General features: G+C 41.6%; 1 protein-coding gene across 5 annotated transcripts in view; it reads left to right on the forward strand.

Moving 5' to 3' along the window:
* Nucleotides 1-23210, forward strand: part of CEMIP (cell migration inducing hyaluronidase 1) — a 153523-nt gene that overhangs the window by 67110 nt on the left and 63203 nt on the right. For 4 of the 5 annotated variants that reach the window (XM_087877924.1, XM_087877920.1, XM_087877923.1 and 1 more), the window contains 2 exons: nucleotides 15165-15268; nucleotides 20784-20933. In XM_087877924.1, coding sequence (XP_087734050.1) covers nucleotides 15208-15268; nucleotides 20784-20933 — 211 coding nt within the window. In that variant the 5' untranslated portion in view covers nucleotides 15165-15207. Of the gene's footprint in view, nucleotides 1-5011; nucleotides 5034-15164; nucleotides 15269-20783; nucleotides 20934-23210 lie in introns of those variants that run through there. The other variant, XM_060693315.2, reaches the window with a different exon arrangement.

Genomic DNA, 23210 nt, shown 5'->3' on the forward strand with positions numbered 1-23210 from the left:
TATTGGAAGACTGCTATCATGTCTCCCCTAGTCCTTCTTTTCATTAAACTAGACATACCCAGTTCCTGCAACCGTTCTTCATATGTTTTAGCTCCAATCCCCTAATCATCTTTGTTGCTCTTCTCTGCACTCTTTCTAGAGTCTCCACATCTTTTTTACATCGTGGTGACCAAAACTGAATGCAGGATTCCAAGTGTGGCCTTACCAAGGCCTTATAAAGTGGTATTAACATTTCACATGATCTTAATTCTATCCCTCTGTTTATGCAGCCTAGAACTGTGATGGCTTTTTTGGCAGCTGCTGCACACGGCTGGCTCATATTTAAATGGTTGTCCACTAAGACTCCAAGATCCCTCTCACAGTTACTACTATTGAGCAAGGTACCACATATACTGTACCTGTGCATTTTGTTTTTCTTGTCTAAATGTAGAACCTTGCTTTTTGAAAATACAGTTTTTATAGTCACAAAAGTATTCACTGCAATTGCTTCCCGCTTGATTTCTCTGGATGAAGTGGAACATTCCTAGATCTTCAAACAGGTTCCTGGCACTCGGTGTCAGATCTGGAGAATGGAACCAGATCTTTAAAGCTCTTCTTTCCTGAGATATCCTAGCAAGGATGTAGAAGACTTAGAAGGAATTAAATGTATTAATGTTTGCCGGGTCTAAAAGGCATGGATAACTAGTAGGTTATATATATATCTATATATATATATCCGCCTTAGGCTCTGCATCCTCTAGAGACCTTCTGATGACTTTGTTGAATTTAGATAGCAAAACACAATCATGTGGAATTCTTTTGCTAGGAAAACCACTGAAAATAGGTGTGGCAACCTTCGTAGGATTTATTGCTAGACGTACAGGGATGAAGAGAGTTCAGATGAATTTAACATGAATTATTGAATGGTTTTAGAGCTCCGAATCAGATGCTTTTAAATAATTTTGAAATATCTTCCGGGTCTGCACAGACACCTGAATTAAACTGATTTTCCAAATCAGAAATCTTAACGGGATTGCCAATCTAACAGATGATTCAAATTTGATTTTTTTTAAAATTGATCCCGTCCACTCCTTGCATTTTTCTCATCCATCCCGCATCCACAAAGGGCAGAAGATATCAGTGGGGTCTCAACTAATGTTACAGCCATTCTTACAGTCTTTTAAGACCAGGAAAATAAACATAAGTGAAGGGTAGCCTCCATCTGAAAAAGGTATCCAGTTCGTAGCCTGGAATGAAGGTTATGCTGCTACCATAGTTTCGAAAAATTGAACTTGTTACTGGATAGAATTCATATTTTTTTTCCCCCAAATAAATGTGATTCTTGAGTAGATGTATGTTAAGAATCTCTTTGGCAGGGAAGATTTTGCAAATGCTCTTTTAATCACACTCTAGTAGGATTTTAAAATACTGTAGCATTGCATAATTCTCCAGCTGTTTTCAATTACAGCTCCTAATACAGGTAGTCCTTGATTTATGAGCACAATTGAGCCCAAAATTTCTATTGTTAAGTGAGACATTTGGTAAGTGAGTTTTGTTCCATTTTACTTTCTTGCCACCATTGTTAAATGAATCATTGCAATTGTTTAATGAGTCACATGGTTGTTAAGTGAATCTGGTTTCCCCCATTGACTTCGATTTCCTGTAGAAATCCAAAGATAGAATAATAATAAAAACAACAGAATAACGAAGTTGGAAGGGACCTTGTAGGTCATCTAGTCCAACCCGCCCCCCGCCCAAGACATCCTATAGAAATCAAAAGACATCTAAAGAAAGATGTAACTTAGTGATAGTCCATCTATTTTGCTTGAGAATGATGTCCAGTTCAATCTTCTGTAAGGTTGGGGGAAAAAACAAACCTTGGCTTCAATTATTAGAAACCGGTCAGTCTAAAATTAACAGGCTGAGATGCATTGTGGTTTATTTTCCAGGCACAGATGAAGTCTGGCCTGCTTCAGAAATCCTCTGCAACTCTCAGGGTTTCTGCCAAGTAAACTCAGAGTTTGCTGAGAAATGGCTGATGTTGAAGGACTAAAGCCGTTATTTTAGAGTTAAGGTTAAACTGCCCTTTAGATGTTTTGGAAAATTGTAATTATCCACGTGGATTCCTGCTTTGCTCGAATGTTTCTGTCTTGTATCCTGTGGTTTGTTTTGAGCAACGCCGACTGTCTGGTGCTTCATTTTCACAGGCAAATAAATTTTTTCTCTGAGGTAAATTCTAGAGAGGGGCCACAACAGTTGGCCATCGTTTTAAAATTTGGGCGAGTTGCAGATGGCTCCGGCTGGGGTTTCTTCCGTTTCTCTCTCGTTGTGTTAGGAGCCTTCAAGGCTCACATCCAGAGCATTTTGAGGTTAGGTCTCTGGCCTGCATTTTTCTTCCCTGGTGGCTCAATTTCCCTTGCGTTGGCACAGCTTTGCCTCCTGTCTGCCTGGCATCATGTCACTGACTCATTCTCAAACCACAGAGCATCAGTTGCTTGCATGACTCACAAACAAAAGTGTGTCAGATAAAAAGTGGGGACGATTGGAGAGTTTGAGGGGCAGGAAGACACCTGAGACTGCCAGGGGAAAAAAAAAACAACAGAACAAAGACGAGGACAGCTGAAAACTGATCTGTAAAACACAGGTAAGGCAACTTTCTTGCTTTTGTTATCATGCTTAATTTTTGCAAGAAAATGTCTGTGGAGTTTGGGGCACGGTAATATCCCATACAGGCCGCATTTAGGATCATCAACCATGGCAGTTGCAATGAGCCATAGTGGCACAGTGGTTAGAGTGCAGTACTGCAGGCTACTTCTGCTGACTGCCGGCTGCCTGCAATTTGGCAGTTCGAATCTCACCAGGCTCAAGGTTGACTCAGCCTTCCATCCTTCTGAGGTGGGTAAAATGAGGACCCAAATTGTTGGGGGAAAGAGGCTCACTCTGTAAACCGCTTAGGGCTGTAAAAGCACTGTAAAGCGGTATATAAGTCTAAGTGCTATTGCTATCATTCTTAATTCACAGTCAAGATTTTTGTCTACATAGGGTCCACCTTTTTAAAAATATTCTTATGTAAAGTTTGGAATGTGGCTTTTTTGTCATGGATCTTTACTTGAACTAGTAAACCACCAAAAAAAAAAAAAAAAAAGGAAGGAAGGTAGACAACTAACAAGTTGGGTGACAGATAGAGAGAAGATAGTTGTATATTATTAGGATTTGCTTTGAATACTCAACTCTTTTTTTATGCTAAAAATACAAATATAAACAACTTTTTGAACCCCAGACCAGCGCAAATTAATTTTAGACTTTACTCTAATGAGCCGCAGTGGTGCAGTGGTTAGAGTGCAGTACTGTGGGCTATTTCTGCTGACTGCCAGCTGCCTCCAATTTGGCAGTTTGAATCTCACCAGGCTCAAAGTTGACTCAGCTTTCCATCCTTCCAAGGTGGGTAAAATGAGGACCCAGGTTGTTGGGGGCAAGAGGCTGACTCTGTGAACCGCTTAGAGAGGGCTATAAAAAGCACTGTGAAGCGGTATATAAGTCTAAGTGCTATTGCTAAGTCCTATTCGGTTGACTTTTATTTTGCATTGGCCATCTGTGGTAGGAGGCAGAATTCTCAAGAGGGCGTAAAAACCTTCCTCTCTGGAAAGCCTCACCCACAGGTGAGAACCTGAGAACCTGCTTAGCTTCTCTCTGCCTTCCATCCTGTTCCCAAGTTATTGCCTGCAGGCATTCAAGCCTACCTCCTAATCCTTGAGGATTCTCGGCTGCTGTTTAAAAAACAAAAACACAGCCCAAACCAAAAGAACCACAAAGAAACTCAGGAATGTGGAAGGCAAATTTACAGCTTGCTTAATCATAGACAACCGAAGCTGCCTGGATCTATTTATCTGCTATCATCCGCAGGAAGAAATATTTTCATGGAGGCACATAGAACGATTTCGACAGCACCTGAAAAGTTATTTGCTGCCTTGAATGCAGCCAGGAACTGTCTCAATAATAGTAACAGAGTTGGAAGGGACCTTGGAGGTCATCTAGTTCAACCTCCTGATCACGCAGGAGACCTGTACTAGGGATTCGAACCGCCGAACTGCTGACCTTTCTGATTGACAAGCTTAGTGTCTTAGCCACTGAGCCCCCTAGTCAGGTGGAAAGTCTTTTTTTTTTAACCCTTCCATGAGATTGAAATTGTGAACTGGAAGGAAGATGTTCCTAGCTAGACCATCTAGAATAGAATGACAGAGTTTGAAAGGGTCTTGGAGGTCTTCTGATCCAACCCCCTGCTTGGGCAGGAAACGCTACACCACTTCAGACAAGTGTCTGTCCAGTCTCTTCTTACAAGAGTGTTGGAGCATCAAACTTCCAGTGTTGGAGCATCCACAACTTCTGAAGGCAAGCCGTTCCATTGGTTGACTGCTCTCACTGGTAGGAAATTTCTCCTTACTTCTAGGTTGCTTCTCTCCTTGATTAGTTTCCATCCATTGTTTCTCGTCTTGCCTTCCAGTGTTGGGAGCATTCACAACTTCTGGAGGCAAGTTGTTCCATAGATTCATTGTTCTAAACTGTCAGGAAATGTGAATTAATGTCAAGAGTTGCTCAGGGTTTAGGTCAGGACCAGAGAGCTATAGAACATCATTCCCCACGGTGTCTTTTGCTCTTCTGCGTGCAAGATTCACTCAACCTTCATTCGACAAGAGTCAAGGATGCTCTTACTACAATTTCTGCCTGGGACAAGGGGTAGTATTACCGGCCCAGCAGAAGAGGAGGAAACGTTTGACCTTCTGGAAAATTACACATTCACTCAAATTGCCACCCCCGACAAGGGGGAAAACAAGGTGAGCTGAGCCGCCGGTAAACAAGATCAATGCTACACAGGCAGAAAAGAAAACCGTCTCCACCCCACTGTGTAAGAAACAAGCAGGTACAGGAGAGTGGAGCACTGAGCAGGCTTCAGCAACTAGCCAGTCAAGCCATTGGAACAGATCTCAAGTTGGAGAATCCACAAAGGGTCGGTGGAGGGCAATCCAGGTGCAAGCCGAGTCCTCGAAATACTCCGGGTAAGTTTCGAGCGAGCCGAGACTTGTTCTACATCTCCAAATCATTTGTTCCTCCAGCAAACAAGGACATTTGAACTTCTGGCTTTTGTCGTGATGGAAATTCCTTGGTTACACAAGTACAGTCAGGGGACTGGATTGTATTCTCGGGGAATCTAAAGCAGAGACGTCCAACTGATTTGGGATGAAACTTGGTCTTTGGAAGAAAATAAGTAGATAGAGCTAGGATAGAATTGAAATCGGACTTGTTTGTCTGTTAAGGGCAGACAAGGTTGTGGCAAGTGACAATTGTCCTCCCTTTTTTTTTTCTGCATTAATACCTACCAGTCAGTACAAATGGGTTTAGAGCAAGGTACTTAAAGAGTTGGAGAGTCGGATTTAGCCCTGGAATTTTAAGCTACACACTGAATGTCCCGTTTATGGCAGTGTAATTTCTGCTTCCTTGAACAACAGTATTTTTCAGCACATCCAGGCAGAAATAACTAAAGCAAAGGCAGATTCTTGGAGCCTTATGGAGCCCAGTATTTTGCAGGCATATGTGCAGGGGTGGGCTGCTGCGGGGGGGGGGGTTCGCAGGGGTTCGGGAGAACCTCTAGCTAAGATTCTGTGCAGTTCGGAGAACCCCCAAATCCCACTCCTGGCTGGCTCTGCCCACCCCTCCCCTCCCAGGAGTCCCCACGAGGCCCATTTTAGATGCAGGGCACACGCAGAGGCTCGGGGAGGGTGAAAAACGGGTCTACTGGAAGTTTGGGAAGGGCAGAATTTCCAGCCTTCAGAGGGCCTCTGGAACCTGGGCAGGCCATTTTCACCCTCCTGGAGGCTCAAGAAAAGCCTCTGGAGCCCATGGAGGGCAAAAACTCCTCCCCGGCCATGTTGCAGGAGGCCAACTAGGCCACGCCCACCATGGCCACGCCCACCCAGCAACAGGGCAGAGAACCCCTTGATTTTTGTGGTTCCCAGAATCAGTTTTGCAAAATAGGCAAATGTAGAGAACTTCATTGAATTTACATTGCTTTATAGAACCTGAAGAATTTCACGATTATTGTTGTTGTTGTTTTTTTTAAAAAAACACCAATCCTCCCTGCATCCTTTGGCCCTGGGGATGATTTGCAAATCTATTTCTACAGTATCTATTGAAATCTCTTTTCATATTACAGTAGAATTCAAAACATTGGACTGATAAGCCGACCCAACTGCTCTGGGAAGGGAGAACAACATTTGCAAGAAAGGGAGCAGAATTTGTAAACGGAAGGCTGAGCTTTCCCATCCCCACTCTTAAAAGTTGTGCCTTTCTTTCTGCAGTGGATTACAACTCCCATAATCCCTGCCTTGTTCCACGTTCAGCTGTTAGGTTTATATTGATGGGATTGGATTACAATGCATAAAAAGGTAAAGGTAAAGGTTCTCCTCGCACATATATGCTAGTCGTTCCCGACTCTAGGGGTCGGTGCTCATCTCTGTTTCAAAGCCGAAGAGCCAGAGCTGTCCGAAGACGTCTCCGTGGTCATGTGGCCAGCATGACTCAATGCCAAAGGCACACGGAATGCTGTTACCTTCCCACCAAAGGTGGTCCCTATTTTTCTACTTGAATTTTTTACGTGCTTTCGAACTGCTAGGTTGGCAGAAGCTGGGACAAGTAACGGGAGCTCACCCCGTTACACGGTGCTAGGGATTCGAACCGCTGAACTGCCGACCTTTTGATCGACAAGCTCAGCGTCTTATCCATTGAGCCACCATGTCCCTTTTACAATGCATATAGTCATGCCGGCCACATGACCACGGAGACGTCTTCGGACAGTGCTGGCTCTTCGGCTTTGAAATGGAGATGAGCAGTGCCCCCTAGAGTCGGGAATGACTAACATATATGTGTGAGGGGAACCTTTACCTTTACCTTTACAATGCATACTGCAGTCCAAAAAAAAAAAAATGTCTTGAGGCAACCAGCTTGCTGAGGTTGGGCTGGATGTCCTGCCTTGAATGGGCTTTGAAGTTTTTGTGTTCTGCATTATAGTTGACAATTCTCCAAGGGATTTGGGTGCATCACCCTGATTGCCTGATCCAGCTGGGCCTTCTGGCTTGAATAACAATTGTGACCTGCCACTGCCTTGTTTTGCATTATTTTTTGTCTGGAGACTGACACCTGCAGTAAGAAGTTATCAAAGGCCTTGTTTTTTATCTGCTTTCAGCACCATCTGCTAATATTTGCTATCTGGAAAGAGCCCAGGGACTGGGAATCTTTTCAAAATAAGCCTCTGGCCAAAATAAGAGATGTAAAAACCCATTGATGTCCTAGCCAAACAGCTCCTTAATGGCTACTTGTGTGTGTGTGTGTGTGTGAGTGTGCTAGAGAAATTCCAGCTTATATTGGAACAGTTTTTCTAGCACTTTTGGCCCAACCGGCTACTTAATAAAGGAGCTACTTTCCAAAGAGAAAAATCCACAAACACCTTTTGGAAAGTACTGTAATTAAAGACATTAAACTTTCTCATTTCTGTGCAGGATAATGTGACACCTGCTAAATTTCTCCTTTTAAGAGGCGCAAGCATTGATAGATTCCTTCAAAGAAACAGATTTCACTGGACGGCATTGGTCTGTTGACTTTAAATCGTGTAACCTAAACTTTAAATCTTGCCAGCTCTGAAGTCTCTTCCTTGGCATTATTCCCAGTCTTTTTGCTTGCTTCTTGTACTAGGGTTTTCTCTGTCCAGAAAGCAGTCCCTTCACAAGTGAAGATGATCAAGCATCTGTCTCGTCATAGGGGATTTCTCACCCAGTTATGAATAGAATAGAATAGAATAGAATAGAGTAGAGTAGAGTAGAGTAGAGTAGAGTAGAGTAGAGTAGAGTAGAGTAGAGTGGAATAAGGAATAGAATAGAGTAGAGTAGAGTAGAGTAGAGTAGAATAAGGAATAGAATAGAATAGAATAGGGAATAGAATAGAATAGAATAGGGAATAGAATAGAATAAGGAATATTATAGAATAGAATAGAATAGGGAATAGAATAGAATAGAATAGAATAGAATAGAATAGAATAGAATAGAATAGAATAGAACAGAACAGAACAGAACAGAACAGAACAGAACAGAACAGAACAGATTAGATTAGAATAGAATAAGGAATAAAATAGAACAGAACAGAACCTTGGAAGCCGTCTAGTCCAGCCCACTGCTCAAACAGGAGAACCTATATTATTTCAAGTGGCTGTCTAATTTCTTCTTAAAATCCTCCAGTGATGGAGCGCCCACGATTTCTGAAAGCCAGCTATTCCACTGCTTAATTGTCCTCACTGTTAGGAAGTTTCTCCTTCATTCCAGGTTGCTTCTCTCCTTGATTAGTTTCCATCCATTGTTTCTTGTCTTGCCTTCTGGTGCTTTGTAAAATAATTTGACACACCCACCCTGTTTTTTGTGGCAGCCCCTCAAATACTGGAATACTGCTATCACGTCAGCCCTAATTCTTCTTTTCTTTATTCATGCTAGAGAAACCACATCATAGCTTATCTTTTCTCTTCTGCTGCTTTAGGCGAGGGGGAAAAATGACAATCTTTCCTTGTGTCTAATCATTAAAATAAATAACAACCCTCTTCCAAACTATGCATTATCCTAGTTTCATGCACTGCATAAGCTATGGTTCACTTAATTATATTTCCATAAATAAGTTATTGCCGAGGGGAACAAGTAATGATGTGCCATATAAATCATGGCTTATATACCATAATGACTGGCTTTGCAATAAAGACCAAGTCGAAACCAAATCTTACCTTATGGCAACTTTGGTGCAGTTGTGGACCTGGTCATGGTAAGTTTCCGCTTAGACAAATGAATAGGTAGTCAAAGCAAGGATATGGTGTCACCATGGACCGGTATTTCTAGGAGTTAACAGTAGGCCTCATCCCTGCAGATATATGGCACTAGCCAGGGGTGAAATCCAGCAGGTTCTGGAGAACCGGTAACGGAAATTTTGAGTAGTTCAGAGAACCGGCAAATACCACCTCCGGCTGGCCCCAGAGTGGGGTGGGAATGGAGATTTTGCAATATCCTTCCCCCAGGAGGGAAGGGAATGGAGATTTTGCAGTATCCTTCCCCTGGAGTGGAGTGGGAATGGAGATTTTGCAATATCCTTCCCCTGCCACGCCCACCAAGCCACACCCACAGAATCGGTAGTGAAAAATGTTGGATTTCACCCCTGGCACCAGCCTCTTCATTAGGTTGTCTCCTGATCTTCACTGACTCAGTTTCCGCTGTCGAAGAATCAGGCCTGTGATTAGCTTCCCTGCACCTCACCTACAAATTTCACATATTCAGAATCTCAGTTAAGCCCCGCTTACATTAAATGACACGGATTGCATTCAAGTGAACAGGATGGAAAGATTCCTGCTGAATGATCTGGGAGTGCATGGGATTTAAAGAGCTGAGACTCAGGATGGGGTCGCAGGCAAACCTAAGGATGTGAAGCCACTGTCATGGCTTCTGCACAGGGTCCTCTCCTCTGCCATACTTGGGCATCGTCCCTCAAACAGGGGTGAAATGCTCCCAGTTCGGACCAGATCTCCCGACCCGGTAGCGATGGCGGCGGGTGGTTCGAAGAACCGGTAGCAAAAATCCCTGCAGCCCCCCACCATGCCCAGCTGAGCCGCACGATCATCAGAGGCTTTTTTTTAACTTTTAAAAGCATTTTTTCTACAACCTCTTCCACCGAAAAAATGCTTTTAAAAGTAAAAATAATAAAAAAAAGAGCCTCTGATGATTGTGCGGCTCAGCTGGGATCGTCAGAGGCTTTTCAAAGCATTTTTTTCTGCAACCTCTTCTGCCAAAGAGGTGGTTAAAAAAATGCTTTGAAAAGCTTCTGACAATCTCAGCTGAGTTGCTTGATCGGCAGAGGCTTTTCAAAGCAAATTTTCTCGAGGAGGGTCACCACTGTGCATTATCTACCCAACGGTGGACCTCCTCCAACATTAAAAGAAATAAGAAAGCTGTTCGATGAGAGATGATAATAATAAGGCAGCATTTTCCAACCAAGCTCAAAGGCACTTGCTGTATTTCCACATGACTATAGAATTAGCAGCTTAGTAATAGAGCCAGCTGGCAGTCGGCGAAGTTCTAAACATTCGTTTTGGCATTGGGAGATGATAAATAGTTGGACTTGTGTTTTCCATTGTAAAGAAGAGAATTCTGACTTTCTCTTCCTCCTCTAGCTCCAAAATCAAACAGGCTGAAAATTTAAGTTCTGCCATCAACTGGAGAACCTAGTTTGTCCAAGAAGAGTAACAGCGGCCTTTTCAGACAGCTGCTTATGGAATTCAAAAACTGGCTAGTTCTGTTTGGAGCAGGTAGCCATCTCTTCAAGGGCTTGAGCTTCCATATCTTGAGTGATTTCCTCGTGGACACATCTTTACATTGAGAAAAAAAAAAACTTTTACACGGTCTTTTCAATTCTTCCTGAGCCAAAATATATTGAGTTGTACTTTCTAACATCTTGCAAAAGTTGCCCAGGAAAAAGTGATCCATATCAAGATGGAGCTTGAAGAAAAAAAAAACATTTAACTAGGCTACAACGTGATTGTGTATTTCGTGTATTGGAAACCCAGCCATTATCTTGGTTTGTTGTAAGAATCAAGAAATGTGATATATTTGTTTGGTACCACGTGTTATGGAAACACAGGAATTTTGTGTGTTAATCGACTTTAAGATTTAGCATGTTGTTGTTGTGACCCAGGCCCAAGTAGGTAGTATTAGATGCAAACAGTTCCAAAACAAACAGACTTTATTAGAACAGCTGAGAATTAACTCATTCTCAGAGTAATCCAAACTAAATTAAAACAAATTCTTCATAACACAAATTCTTCAGTCTAATCACCAACCTTGGTATAATTAGGCAAACTGCAAAAGGCTTTTCTTGGCAAAAGTTCAGAAGTAGAAGACGCCGACCAGAGATAAGTGCAGCAAGACAAGAACAAAACTACCAACATTGTTTTCCGACAAAGAGGACGAGAGCCATTGCTGGTCTTTTAAGCCTTATAGGAGGAGCCAATCATCTCTTGGCCTTACTCCCGAGTCGTCCTCTTTGCTGTAGCTGCTCCTGCCTTCTGGAAGCTCTTCTCATATGTGCACTAGGAACAGGCTCCTCCTGTTCTTCTGCCTCTCTACTGTCAGCCTCTGGAGGCTCCGGGGTCCACGCATCTCTCCCCGATGGCCCTGGCCCCATCTCTGCCTCCGATGCAGAGCCCTCATCCGGGCCTTCCCCAGCCTCCAGGACTGGCCCATGTTCTTCCTCAGCCTCCTCACTGTCCGACTCCACTGCCAGCTCCGCAGGCTGCTGGCAGACCACAACACTTGTCAGAACTTGCAATAACCAAATAAATCTGGTTGGGTGACTGGCAAGTGAAGAAAACTATCCATATTTTTTTTATTATTATGGCACCAGGTTTATGCTCAGGATCTGCATTTTTTTTCTCTGCAGGAATCCAATCATAGCTGTGTGCTTTGTGCTGTCTAAGAATGCTGTCTAATATTGTTGGCCTTGTCTTATCCAGTATAATTGTTAAGAAGAGGTTGAGAGCTCTTTGTGTTTAAAATGCCATTGACGTGTTTACTGCAATGGACCTGGCTCATAATCTCTTCGCCTACCTGCCCAGCAATTATTTTAAGCTAAGTCAACAGCCCTGGCAATTGGGCAATTGTGTGTTTGTACTTTAGAATAATTCTCGTCATCTTGCTGGAGCATAGCTGGCTGAATAGGATGAAAAAGCTGTGGAAAGGTTGGTGTACTGTTGAGTTTTCATTTCATTTATATCATAAGCATTCCGATTTGTCTATAGCAGTGCTTCTTAACTTTGGCAGGTGTGTGGACTTCAGCTCTCAGAATTTCCCAGACAAGAAGGTAGACTAGATAATTCTGAAGTCTACCACATCTTGAAGTTGTCAAGGTTGAGGTACAGTGGTCTAAAAGTATTAATCAAACTGTTTCTTTCAAGGTTAGACGTTCTGTGTCTTTGATTTATAGCGGGGCTGGCAAACTCAATTTCATTGACGGCCTTATCAGGGTTGTGGTTGACCTCGGGGGGTGGGGGAGCACTGGCTGGGTATGGCCAACTGGGTAGGCATGGCCAGCTTGACACCACTCCCCAAACTGCTGGTATGTTTCCTCTTCGCATTGGGTAGACTGGGCCGAAGTGAGGAGGGCTTTCAGGACAGCCCGGCAGGCCAGATCTGACCACATCGCAGGTCTGTAGCAGTCCATGGGCCTTGAGTTTGACACTCCTGATCTACAGCTATTCCTTTTCTAGCCTGGCATCTTCAAGATGTGTTGGCACTGGAACTCTCAGACTTCGCATGTTATGATGTTGATGTTCGCAGTTGTTGCAGATGTGCGTCCAAGAGAAATGTATTAGAACTGTCTCACCCCTACATGATGCATGATGCAGTTATGGGTGTCCATTTCTTTCTCCTCACTGGAAATTCTAGTTGCCTTGACCACCAGTTTTAAAAGGCAAATCATATTCTACCTTCGAGTCACAAAAGGCTCATGGCACAATTTCAAAAGCTCTTGGCAAGTAGTGACTTCATACATTTGAGGGAAGCCGCTTACCTGTTCTGCTGTAGCTTGTTTTGTAAGGGTTGAGAGAAAGGAAAGATGGTATCAGAAAGGTGAAGAGAGGGAATATAAGGGATGCCAAGAAAAGTGAGGGAAGCATGCCAAAGAAGAGAGGGGGGTGGAGGATGGCCTCACCTACTTTTCTTCGTGGTGCCACTCAGGGTTGACATGCTTCAGCTTCCAAACTAATTACTCCCGTAAATACTGTAGGATGGGTGGAAATTTCCCTGATTCTTACTTATAGATAAGATGCTCCTCCATGGTGTCTTATTGAGAATAGAAATATGGAGGTATGGTGACTTATTGAGAATAGAAATAATAGGAATAGGAATAAGAATAGAATTCTTTATTGGCCAAGTGTGATTGGACACACAAGAAATTTGTCTCCGGTGCATAAGCTCTCAGTGTACATACAAGCAACAAAGTGTTAAATCATGATCATAATCATCATAAAATACAATCATCATAAATCATAAGATGCAACATAATACAACATAATAGTCATAGGATGCTAAATAATCAACCAACATAAATCATAACCGGGCACCAATAAAAGCAATCAACCTAAATCATGAGTTACATGCCACAGAGTTATAGTCATAAGAAGCGAAGGAAATAGGTAACAGGAAAGTAATTTCAGTGTTTTGTAAGCTATGAATTAATTATAGCCAGAACTATTAGCTTAGTTGTGTCTTTGCCTGTTAGAAGTTACGCTTCTGTAACATGCCATAGGTTGACCACAAATATTTCTTATATAGACTGGCTAACAGGTTGTGGTTTTGATACTTGGCTACGATACCTTGCAAGTTACTAAAATCCAGGAAGGTGATATGATATTCAGCTTAAACAGTGGTTAAGAACAGTCTGGACAAATGACCAGAGGTAAACAAAGTTCATTATTATAATAGTAAAACACCCCACCCATATAAAGTAGTCAATTTACATGATAATAATGGAGCGGAACTAAATATGGCATTGTTTTGTGAGCACGTGTGACTGTCATGAATCAATCAGCATTTCTCTTTCATTTCCTGTAGTAAATGATACCAAAATAACTATGCTTGATTTGTGATGTGCACTTTGGGTGTGAAACTCAGAGGCATCCTCTTTCTGCTTCTGAACAGAAATAGAAGTTTTGTCTTTCCCTCAATCTTGTGTGGATATTGGCGTCTTCACATCACCTTCTCATACCAAGCCAGACCTCTGGCCCTAGGTAATAATCAGCAAGGGGAAAAAAGTAGCCCATCCTTTCATTAAGATTTTTTTTTTTTACTTTCTCCTCTGGATGCCTTGACTATCTGATGGAGGACAGGAGGAGAAGATGACATTTTCTACTGGGGTAGCCATTTATGGAGGACTATCGCTGGGCGTTCTCCCCTTTCTTGGTCCTAAATGTTTAAAGTCTGGAATATTTCTCTTTCTGCTATATTGGGTTATTTTATGATTCTGCTCTATCCATTGATGTTCTGTCTATTTGATGACCTTTTGAAAATGTGCCGAATATGTTTATTTGGAGACCACTATGATCAATAGATCTGCCTGTTTATCATCTATCATCTATTTACCTACCTACATACTATCTACCTCTATCATTTCTTTTCTCTCTGTCCCTCCTTCTTTCCCTCCCTCCCTATATCCTATTATCTATCTGTCTATCTGTCTATCTGTCTATCCATGCATCCATCCATGCATCCATGCATCCATCCATCATCTATCTATCTATCTATCTATCTATCTATCTATCTATCTATCTATCTATCTATCTATCTATCTATCTATCTATCATCTTTTTTCTAAAATAAATCACCCAGAGATAATAAAGGTTCACTATTTCAATGAAGAAAATTCCTAGGTTAAAAGCAACATCCATTTAATGTATCTCCCAGTTTATCACCTTCTAGAGGAGATGGACGGCATGGAAATTTAAAAAATAAATAAAGTAAAGTAATATAATATAATATAATATAATAAACTCTGCATCTGAAAGTACTACACAATTCTTGGGGTTTGTTGTTGTTGTTGTCGTTATTGTGTGCCATTGACTTTCAGCTTAAAAGTTTTTAAATGCTCATTCTTTGTGTGGTGTATGATCCAACCACTCTTTTTGTTTCAAGGGTGTGAGTTTTAAGATATTTCAGCACTTAAAGCTATTTCAGCACTTAAAGCTGAAATAAATTTTGAAGCCAGGGGGATAACGTGAGACCAAGTTCTCTTGTTTCCACATGAATCTTCAACCACATGAATTGGTGTACTTGCACAAGGCTTTTATTTTCATTGTTCCTTTCTGTGTTTTTATAATGCCAAGTAATTTTAATACTAAGCCCACGCAAAAGGGTGCATAAAAGGTGAGGCGGTACGGGTGAACGTAAACGCATCGTTTTTACCTTTGTGCAGCCAAGTTAAGAAAAGGGAAACATTAGCGTGTTACTTAGTCATACAATCAATCTTAATCTTGCTTGGTGCTCCTTTTTTATATAAAACATGCACGCATGCATGCAACGCTGAATGATTCCTCTTGCTGTGATTCTTCCTGTCTGCAGGTTTGCAGAAGACTAAGAAGATCAACAGACCTTTACGCATCCAATGATGTTCCAGGCCATCGGAATACTTTCTGTCTTATTAATGCTCCCTGCTCAACATATGGGTAAGAACTGTTGCATGTCTGTGACCACGGCTCACTGTTTCGGTGAAGAACATTCCTATGTTAAAAACAACATCCATTTAATGACGCTCTCGGTTTATCATGGGAGGTATTAAAAACACTGCCGTACTAACGCCAGCCCTTCTTTTCGTGGTCTTATTACTTTACCTGCTTGTTTTCTCTGGCTTTTAAAGAAGTGTGCTCAGAGTTGTAAGACCTCCTAATGTCAGCATTCCAGAACAACCCAACTCCAATTAAAAACTCCGAGACAAGCATCATCTCAAATCTTTTATTTATTGGAATAGGTCAGTGATGGCTAACCTTTTCCGGACCAAGTGCCCAAAGAGTGCGAGCACGCTCAAATGCATGTGTGTGCGCCCGAACCCCCGAAATGCAATGCGTGAGCGCTCCCTGCATACGCCCTGCTTATGCGCACCCCTGCATGCGCCCCGCCCCTGCACATGCACACATGGCCCCACCGCATGCGCCCCAGCCCCTGTGCATGTCCGCGGGCCCCCGCATGTGACCCGCCCCCCGTGCATGCACAGCAGAGACCTGAAGAACAGCTGGCCACTGGGAGGCACGCATATATGCGTAGCAGAGCTGAACTGGGGCGATGGTTCGCGTGCCATCAGAGAGGGCACGCATGCCAAAGATTCGTCCTCACAGGAATAGGCACATCTGGGAAAGCCCGAATCTGAGAGTTCCAGGTTTTCCCTCAGTAAATCAAAACCCCAAACCCAGCCCCAACACCCATCAGTCCATCACATGGCCCAATCATCCTCCGTCCCAACTTGAGCCACCACTGCAACCACTCCTCCTCCAGATGCAGGAGCACCCTGACCTTGACCGAAAAGAAGAATGCTATTATGTCTTAACTACAATCTCTTTACTAAATTCCCCCCCCTTCTACTTTCCCAAGCGCAAGAAGGTGGCAGCATGGAAGCTTCTGGGGTTAATATGGTTTCCAAAGCTGACACCTGAGCTACAATTAAAGCTATCTGTTTCTTTTCCTATTTCTGTGTCTACTAAAAAGTCAGGGTTTCTTTTCTTTTTTTAAAAAAGTTTTTTTATTTTTTTAATTTTTTATAAAAATGTCAAATCAATGCGTGAACAGTGTGGCACCTGGGCGCCATACATTCCAATACAAACAATGTTTGTAATGTTTGATCAGATCAAACATTATTATTACATTCAACCAATCTGTGAAATTCCCATAACAATACACGTCTATATTAGGTTACAGTCTACCATTATTCAATTATTCCACTTATTTCTCATTAGAATAGAATAGAATAGAATAGAATAGAATAGAATAGAATAGAATAGAATAGAATAATAGAGTAGAGTAGAGTAGAGTAGAGTAGAGTAGAGTAGAATAGAGTAGAGTAGAATACAATAGAATAGAATAGAATAAAATAATAAAGTAGGGTAGAGTAGAGTAGAGTAGAGTAGAGTAGAGTAGAGTAGAATAGAATAGAATAGAATAGAATAGAATAGAATAGAATAGAATAGAATAGAATAGAATAGAATAGAATAGAATAGAATAGAATAGAATTTTTTATTGGCCAAATGTGATTGGACACACAAGGAATTTGTCTTTCGTGCATATGCTCTCAGGGTACATAAAAGAAAAAGATACGTTCATCAAGAATCATAAGTACAACACTTAATGACAGTCATTAAGTTTATTACTGTCAATAATGTTTATTACATTATCATTTTCATTTTGTCAAATAAAAATGTAATGCATTAATATTCCCTTTATTTCTATCTCTTACTCTAGCTTTTAATCATATCACCCTATATTAAAAAAGCTCTTTCTTTCTTTCCTGTCTAACTTCTAATCATGCCTACAAAAAGAGAAAGAGAATAGAGAGGGAGAGATAGGGAAAAGACCATTCAAAACAGCAACCGAGAACAGGAATCATCCATCCATCATCTCTTGCCTGCTTAAAAAAAATCAGGGTTTCTTGGTATGATCTTGTGACAGACCAGGAAGGTTGTGGGGGGTGGGGGGGGCGGGATTCCTAGCTGAGTATTAAATCATGGGGACATTTGCGCTGGATGAGAGATTTCATTTGTGTCAGGAGGCAAATAGAGAATGGACAAAGAGAAAGAGGCACTAAGAGAGGGGCTGTAAAACTGTCACTGTCCCCACTGGAGTTTGCAATCAGTTCTTTGATTTATCTTCCAAGGTTGGCCATTAACCATCTGTGCAACTTAAAATTGCCCCCAACCCACTCTTGAATGACTGGCTTTTGATGGTAGGCTATTAAAATGGTGCCTTCTGTGCAGTCATCAGGGCATTTCCTCATAGAAGCCAAAGAAGGAATATTCTAGACTAGAAGTCCTCAACTTTGGAATGTTGAAAGCCTGTTTAGGACCTCTTGTAAAATGGGACGGGTGGCCAGTCATAAAACACCCTTTTATCAGAAGGCAATTAACAGCCTTTTATTTTCTAAATATACCTCTGGAATGCCTTCTTTGAGATCCAAAGGATAGTGAGCCGGTGAACATAATGGCCAGCCTTCACTCTCCTGAGCAGGTCAACATGTCCAGTGAGTGTGGCATTTAGCCTTCCAAGAGCTTTTGACCATCACAAAAAAATATTTAAATTAGAATGAGATGGGCTAGAGATTTTTTTAAAAAAAATCTCCTGAAACTGCTCCGCCATTGTCCACCTATCAGGAATTATTTTTCTCTTTTTAAAATATAATTTATATTGAAGATATATTTTAACAAGATAAAAACAACACAAATATTAGAAAAAAACCAAGGAAAATAAAGAGTGAATAAGAAAGAAAGAAAGAAAGAAAGAAAGAAAGAAAGAAAGAAAGACAGAAAGAAAGAAAGAAAGAAAGAAAGAAAAGGGAAGAAGGAAGGAAGGAAGGAAGGAAGGAAGGAAGGAAGGAAGGAAGGAAAAGAAAGAAAATGGAAACAGAAAGAAGAAAGAAAGAAAGAAAGAAAGAAAGAAAGAAAGAAAGAAAATGGAAATAGAAAGAAGAAAGAAAGGAGAGGAGAGGAGAGGAAAGAGAAGAGAAGAGGAGAGGAGAGAAGGGAAGGGAAGGGAAGGGAAGGGAAGGGAAGGGAAGGGAAGGGAAGGGAAGGGAAGGGAAAGAGAAACTTCTGAACTTTTGGACAGCAGTTAAAAATGCAATTGTATTTTACCCTCTCTGAGATTACGTTATATTTTCCTTCTTTCCATAAAATAGCCTTTCTAATCCTAGAACCCATAAACACTAATTTGTTTTTCTCTTTTTTCCCCTAAAAATTCCATAAGGGGTAGGAATTATTTCTCAATGTATTGGAACCTGAACAGCATTGTATGGATTGCTGTAGAAAACCGCCTTGGCCCCTTGAAAATAAGAGTTATTTCTATATGCTTAGCCAGATAGGTTGTTTATTTTTATGCAAACAAGTATATAACATGGTTAAAGTCCAGTCAAGACTTGTCAACTTCCAGGGCATCTTGAAGTTGTCAGTCTGGAAGGAGGGAAGGTAGACAATAGGAAATGAGCTTTTTCTCTCTCTTTTTTTTTAAAGGAATGTTCTCTATGCATGAAATTGGTCATTTTCCATAGTTTTCTTATGCGTGTTAGAGTATATTGTTCACAAGGCATTATTTCAAGTGAGAGCCAGCCATTAGAATTAAGGGAGATAATAGCAAGAGAAACCACAATTTTTCCATCAACAATTTTGTACTATAAAGGGAATGTTGGCATGTGCAGCTTTTCTATCCCCAAGTAATAAGTTAGGGATATCTGTAGAAATATCAACTCCTTCTCCAGATTATAATTAAAGGAAGAGTACATTTTCATGACTTCTGGTCACTGCAGTGAGAAGTTCAGCGAAGTATATGGTCATGAACCACAAGAGAGCACATTTGACAGATCCGTTTCAGGGCTGAATACAGCAGGAAACTCTGGGGGAAATTCTCTCTTCTTGCTTTATCCTTCCAATGGCATAGTAGAAGAATTCTGTCAGTTGGAGAAGTTCTCAAATATTTGGCTCCGAAGCTATTTACAGTGAAAGTGAATCCATATTGGCTCTTCCTAAGGAAATACGATTCTCATTTCTGTGAGCTGTGGGGAAGGAATTACCGTATTTTTCGGAGTATAAGATGCACCTTCCCTCCCCTAAAAGGGGGTGAAAATTTGGGTGTGTCTTATACACCGAATGTAGCCCTGCCCACCACTGGCCCCCACCCTTTGGCTTCTGCCTCCCAGTAATTTACCTCCTTGCAGCAAGCAGCAAGAAGAAACAGCTCGTTTCAGCTTCAGCACAGCCTAATTAGCACAAGTTGATTGGATCAGCCTCCCGACTCTCAGCTGTTTTGCTCTCAGCTGTTTTGCATGGGCCTCTGCTGCTTGCTGCAAGGAGGTAAATTGCTGGGAGCAGATTTTTTTTTCTTGTGCTTATCAAGCTATGCTGAAAACGAAAATGAAAGTAAAGCAGGCTGTTTGCTGTTTGCTGCAACGAGGCAAAATTGCTGGGAGGCAGAGGCAGATTTCTTTTTCTTCTTTTCCTCACCAAAAAAGGTAGGTGCATCTTATAGTCCGGTGCATCTTATACTCCAAAAAATACAGTAGCAGCTTTGCTTAGACTTAAAGAGACATAATTTATGGTACTGGCTGGGTTATGAGAAGAAGGGGTTGCCCCCAAATCCCACCCCCCAGTGAACTTCCATGAATTGAAGTTGGGTCTAGTCCAACATTTAATCTACCTCAAGGTCGTACATTCACTTTCTTCACCATGGTTGAACTGCCTTCATCCATGTGGGCCAGTGCATTTTTTTAAAATCATGAAGAATGCTGAAGCCACATGATAAACAAGCATGATGGATTGGAAGCCAATCCCTCTATGTTTCAGCAGAGGCACAGGGCTTCCTCCAGAGGAAGGTGTAGATCAGTGGTGGGTTTCAAATTTTTTTACTACCAGTTCGGTGGGTGTGGCTTGGCGGGCGTGGCATGGCATGGCTTGCTGGGTGTGGCTTGATGGGCATGGCAGGAAAAGGATACTGTAAAATCTCCATTCCCACCCCACTCCAGGGGAAGGTTACTGCAAAATCCCCATTTCCTCCTGATCAGCTGGGACTCGGGAGGCAGAGAATAGATGGGCGCAGGGCCAGTCAGAATTTTTACTACCAGTTCTCCGAACTACTCAAAATTTCTGCTACCGGTTCTCCAGAACTGGTCAGAACTTGCTGAAACCCACTTCTGGTGTAGATAGCATTCCAGCTTGAACAAGTCACGTTTTCTCTGTGATTCTCCAAGATCCACTGTGGATAACACAGTTCTTAAAATTATCTCTACCTTCAGCCCACATTTTCATTCTCTCTCTCTCTCTCTCTCTCTGTCTCTCTCTCTCTCTCTCTCTCTCTCTCTCTCTCTCTCTGCTTCCTAACTCAGCAGCTTCAGAAATGGTTCCTTTGTCTTCTTAGCTTAATGGATTTGTGTTCTAGGTACCAGATAAATAAGTCCATGTTCTTTATAGCTTCCTTTGTGTGTGCCAACAGGAATAGTCCCATCTTGTCCCCATTTGGATCCAGAACTGAAACTCTGGCAGCCAGGACATGACGAAGAGAATCACGTAGTGATTAGCCAAGGCCAAAAGCTTCTCCTATCTTCTTCTGCCACCGTTCATTCCATTGTCATCACAAATGGAGGTAAGGCTGGTTTTGTTTTTATAAAAGTTTTTAATTTTTTAACAAACATACACACACAAACAAAAAAACACACAATGCATTTTTTCTGAACAGAGTATTGGCCGAGTCACAAATTTGTACAGTTTTTAGTTATCTCACTAACACAATTTATCTATTTCACTTTTTGCCATAATATTCTTTCTCTCTAATTTTTATTTTCTTTTCCTTGTTTTTTTCTGATCTATAGCCAATATTACCATTCGCCCTAATCTCTAATCTTAGTCAAGTTTTCTTTTTTTCCTCCTCTAATTGTTCTCCATGTTAAAACCCTTTGATTTAAAATCAATCATTTTTCTAATACTTAGCCCTAACTCTAAATCATCCTATTCAAATATTTTCCCATTACTCCTTTTTCACAACATAATATAATTTTAAATGTTTCCCCTAAATTCCATTGTTCCAATCACAGATATGCATAAACCATTTCCTTCCCTCTTTTCCACTTCTTCCTTTATCAATTTATTCAAATACTACAATCAAATATCTTACTATAATTCACTTAAGTCTATAACATTAAAATCATTCATAAGGCTGGTTTGATGGAAAACCATAGCATCTATATTCTATATTCAAAATGCAGAACAGCTTACTCAGTTGCTTGATGAAGTCCTTCCCTTAATGAAAATAAGCTTAATATTCTTAAAGCGATTTTAAAAATTGCATTCATTCCTTGATTTTTTCCCCCCATGATGAAACTCCTATTTATCTGATGCTTTTTATTCTTATAAGCATCTAGTTTTCTATTTAGGTTAAATATGAACCTATTTAGCTGAATCTATCTCTTCCAGATTGACTTAGAACAGAGTTTCCCAACTTTGGCAGTTTGAAGTTTTGTGGACTTTAACTCGTGCTGGCTTGGGAATTCTGGGAGTTGAAGTCCGCACCTCTTCAAGCTGCCAAGATTGAGAATCATTGACTTGAGTGATGAAATGCATTCTGGGACATTTAAGTTGGAATGAAGCACCATTTGGGGCAGTGGTGGAATTCAAATTTTTTTACTACCGGTTTTGTGGGCGTGGCTTGGTGGGCATGGTGTGGTTTGGTGGGCGTGGCAGGGGAAGGATACTGCAAAATCTCCATTCCCAATGGGGATTTTGCAAGGATATTGCAAAATCCCCATTCCCTCCCCACTCCAGGGGGAAGGATATTGCAAAATCTCCATTCCCACCCCACTCTGGGGCCAGCCAGAGGTGGTATTTGCCAGTTCTCCGAACTGCTCAAAATTTCCGCTACCGGTTCTCCAGAACCTGTCAGAACCTGCTGAATAGCACCCCTGATTTGGCGGCAATAACATGACAGCCTTTGGGGAACCCACTTTATTTAAATTTCACCGCTGCTGGAGGAAAGTTTTCACTCCCATCCAGACAGGTATCAATGCAAGTAACGCTAAACATACTTACTTCATTATTTATTACACTTGTTTTGGAATGAATGCAAAATTGCGTTTTAATTTGTTCTGAAACCAAAGCACATTCCTTATTCCCGGGATCTCAGGCAAGCAAGGCTGCATGCCTGTGTCTGGTATTCTAGTTTGCTTGTGCCAGGTGTAAGTATTACAGCGCTGTCTTGGCTAATGAGTGGATTCGGTACAGACAGTTTCAGTTATTTATACCGAGGGCAGCTTTATATAAACAGCATCACCTAGTAAACATTTTGCTGGGCTTCCTCACATGAAGGTTGGTTGGCCTCTATTTATGGGGAGATTTATGTTGGAACGCTGTTCCCCACTAAATTGAAAGGCGCAGAGAAGTCATGCAACGCCGATACAAATATAGCATTGTCAAGGTAAACAGTGTTAAATTTAATATGGATAAAACCAACTTTGGTTAATATCAGGGTAGAAATTCTGGGGAATAGATGTCATCAGCTACCTTGTCTGCAGCTAAGCTTGTTTTGTTGTCCCAGTTGGAGAAACTGCAAATTTGATTATTGTGTTTCTTTTCCACTTCCTTTTTCAATGTCCTACTAACTGTTCACCGAGAATCCATAATTATAGGATGGGTAAAGGCACAGCCTGCTATAAAAAGGCACTGTACTGCAGGCTAGTGGTGCCAAGAGACTTGGGGAAGTTCTAATTCCCTATTTGTCTTGTACAGGGGTCAGCAGCCTGTGGCTCTGGAGCCACATGTGGCTCTTTCACCCCTCTGCTGCAGCTCCTTGTCACTCAAAATATGCATCACAACCGCCAATGTGCGACACCTGCGAGCACACAATTTATTGAGCTTTTCAACCCCCGGT

Source organism: Pantherophis guttatus, chromosome 13, assembly GCF_059756535.1.
Source record: "Pantherophis guttatus breed Tessera chromosome 13, ASM5975653v1, whole genome shotgun sequence".
NCBI classification, from domain to species: Eukaryota; Metazoa; Chordata; class Lepidosauria; order Squamata; family Colubridae; genus Pantherophis; species Pantherophis guttatus.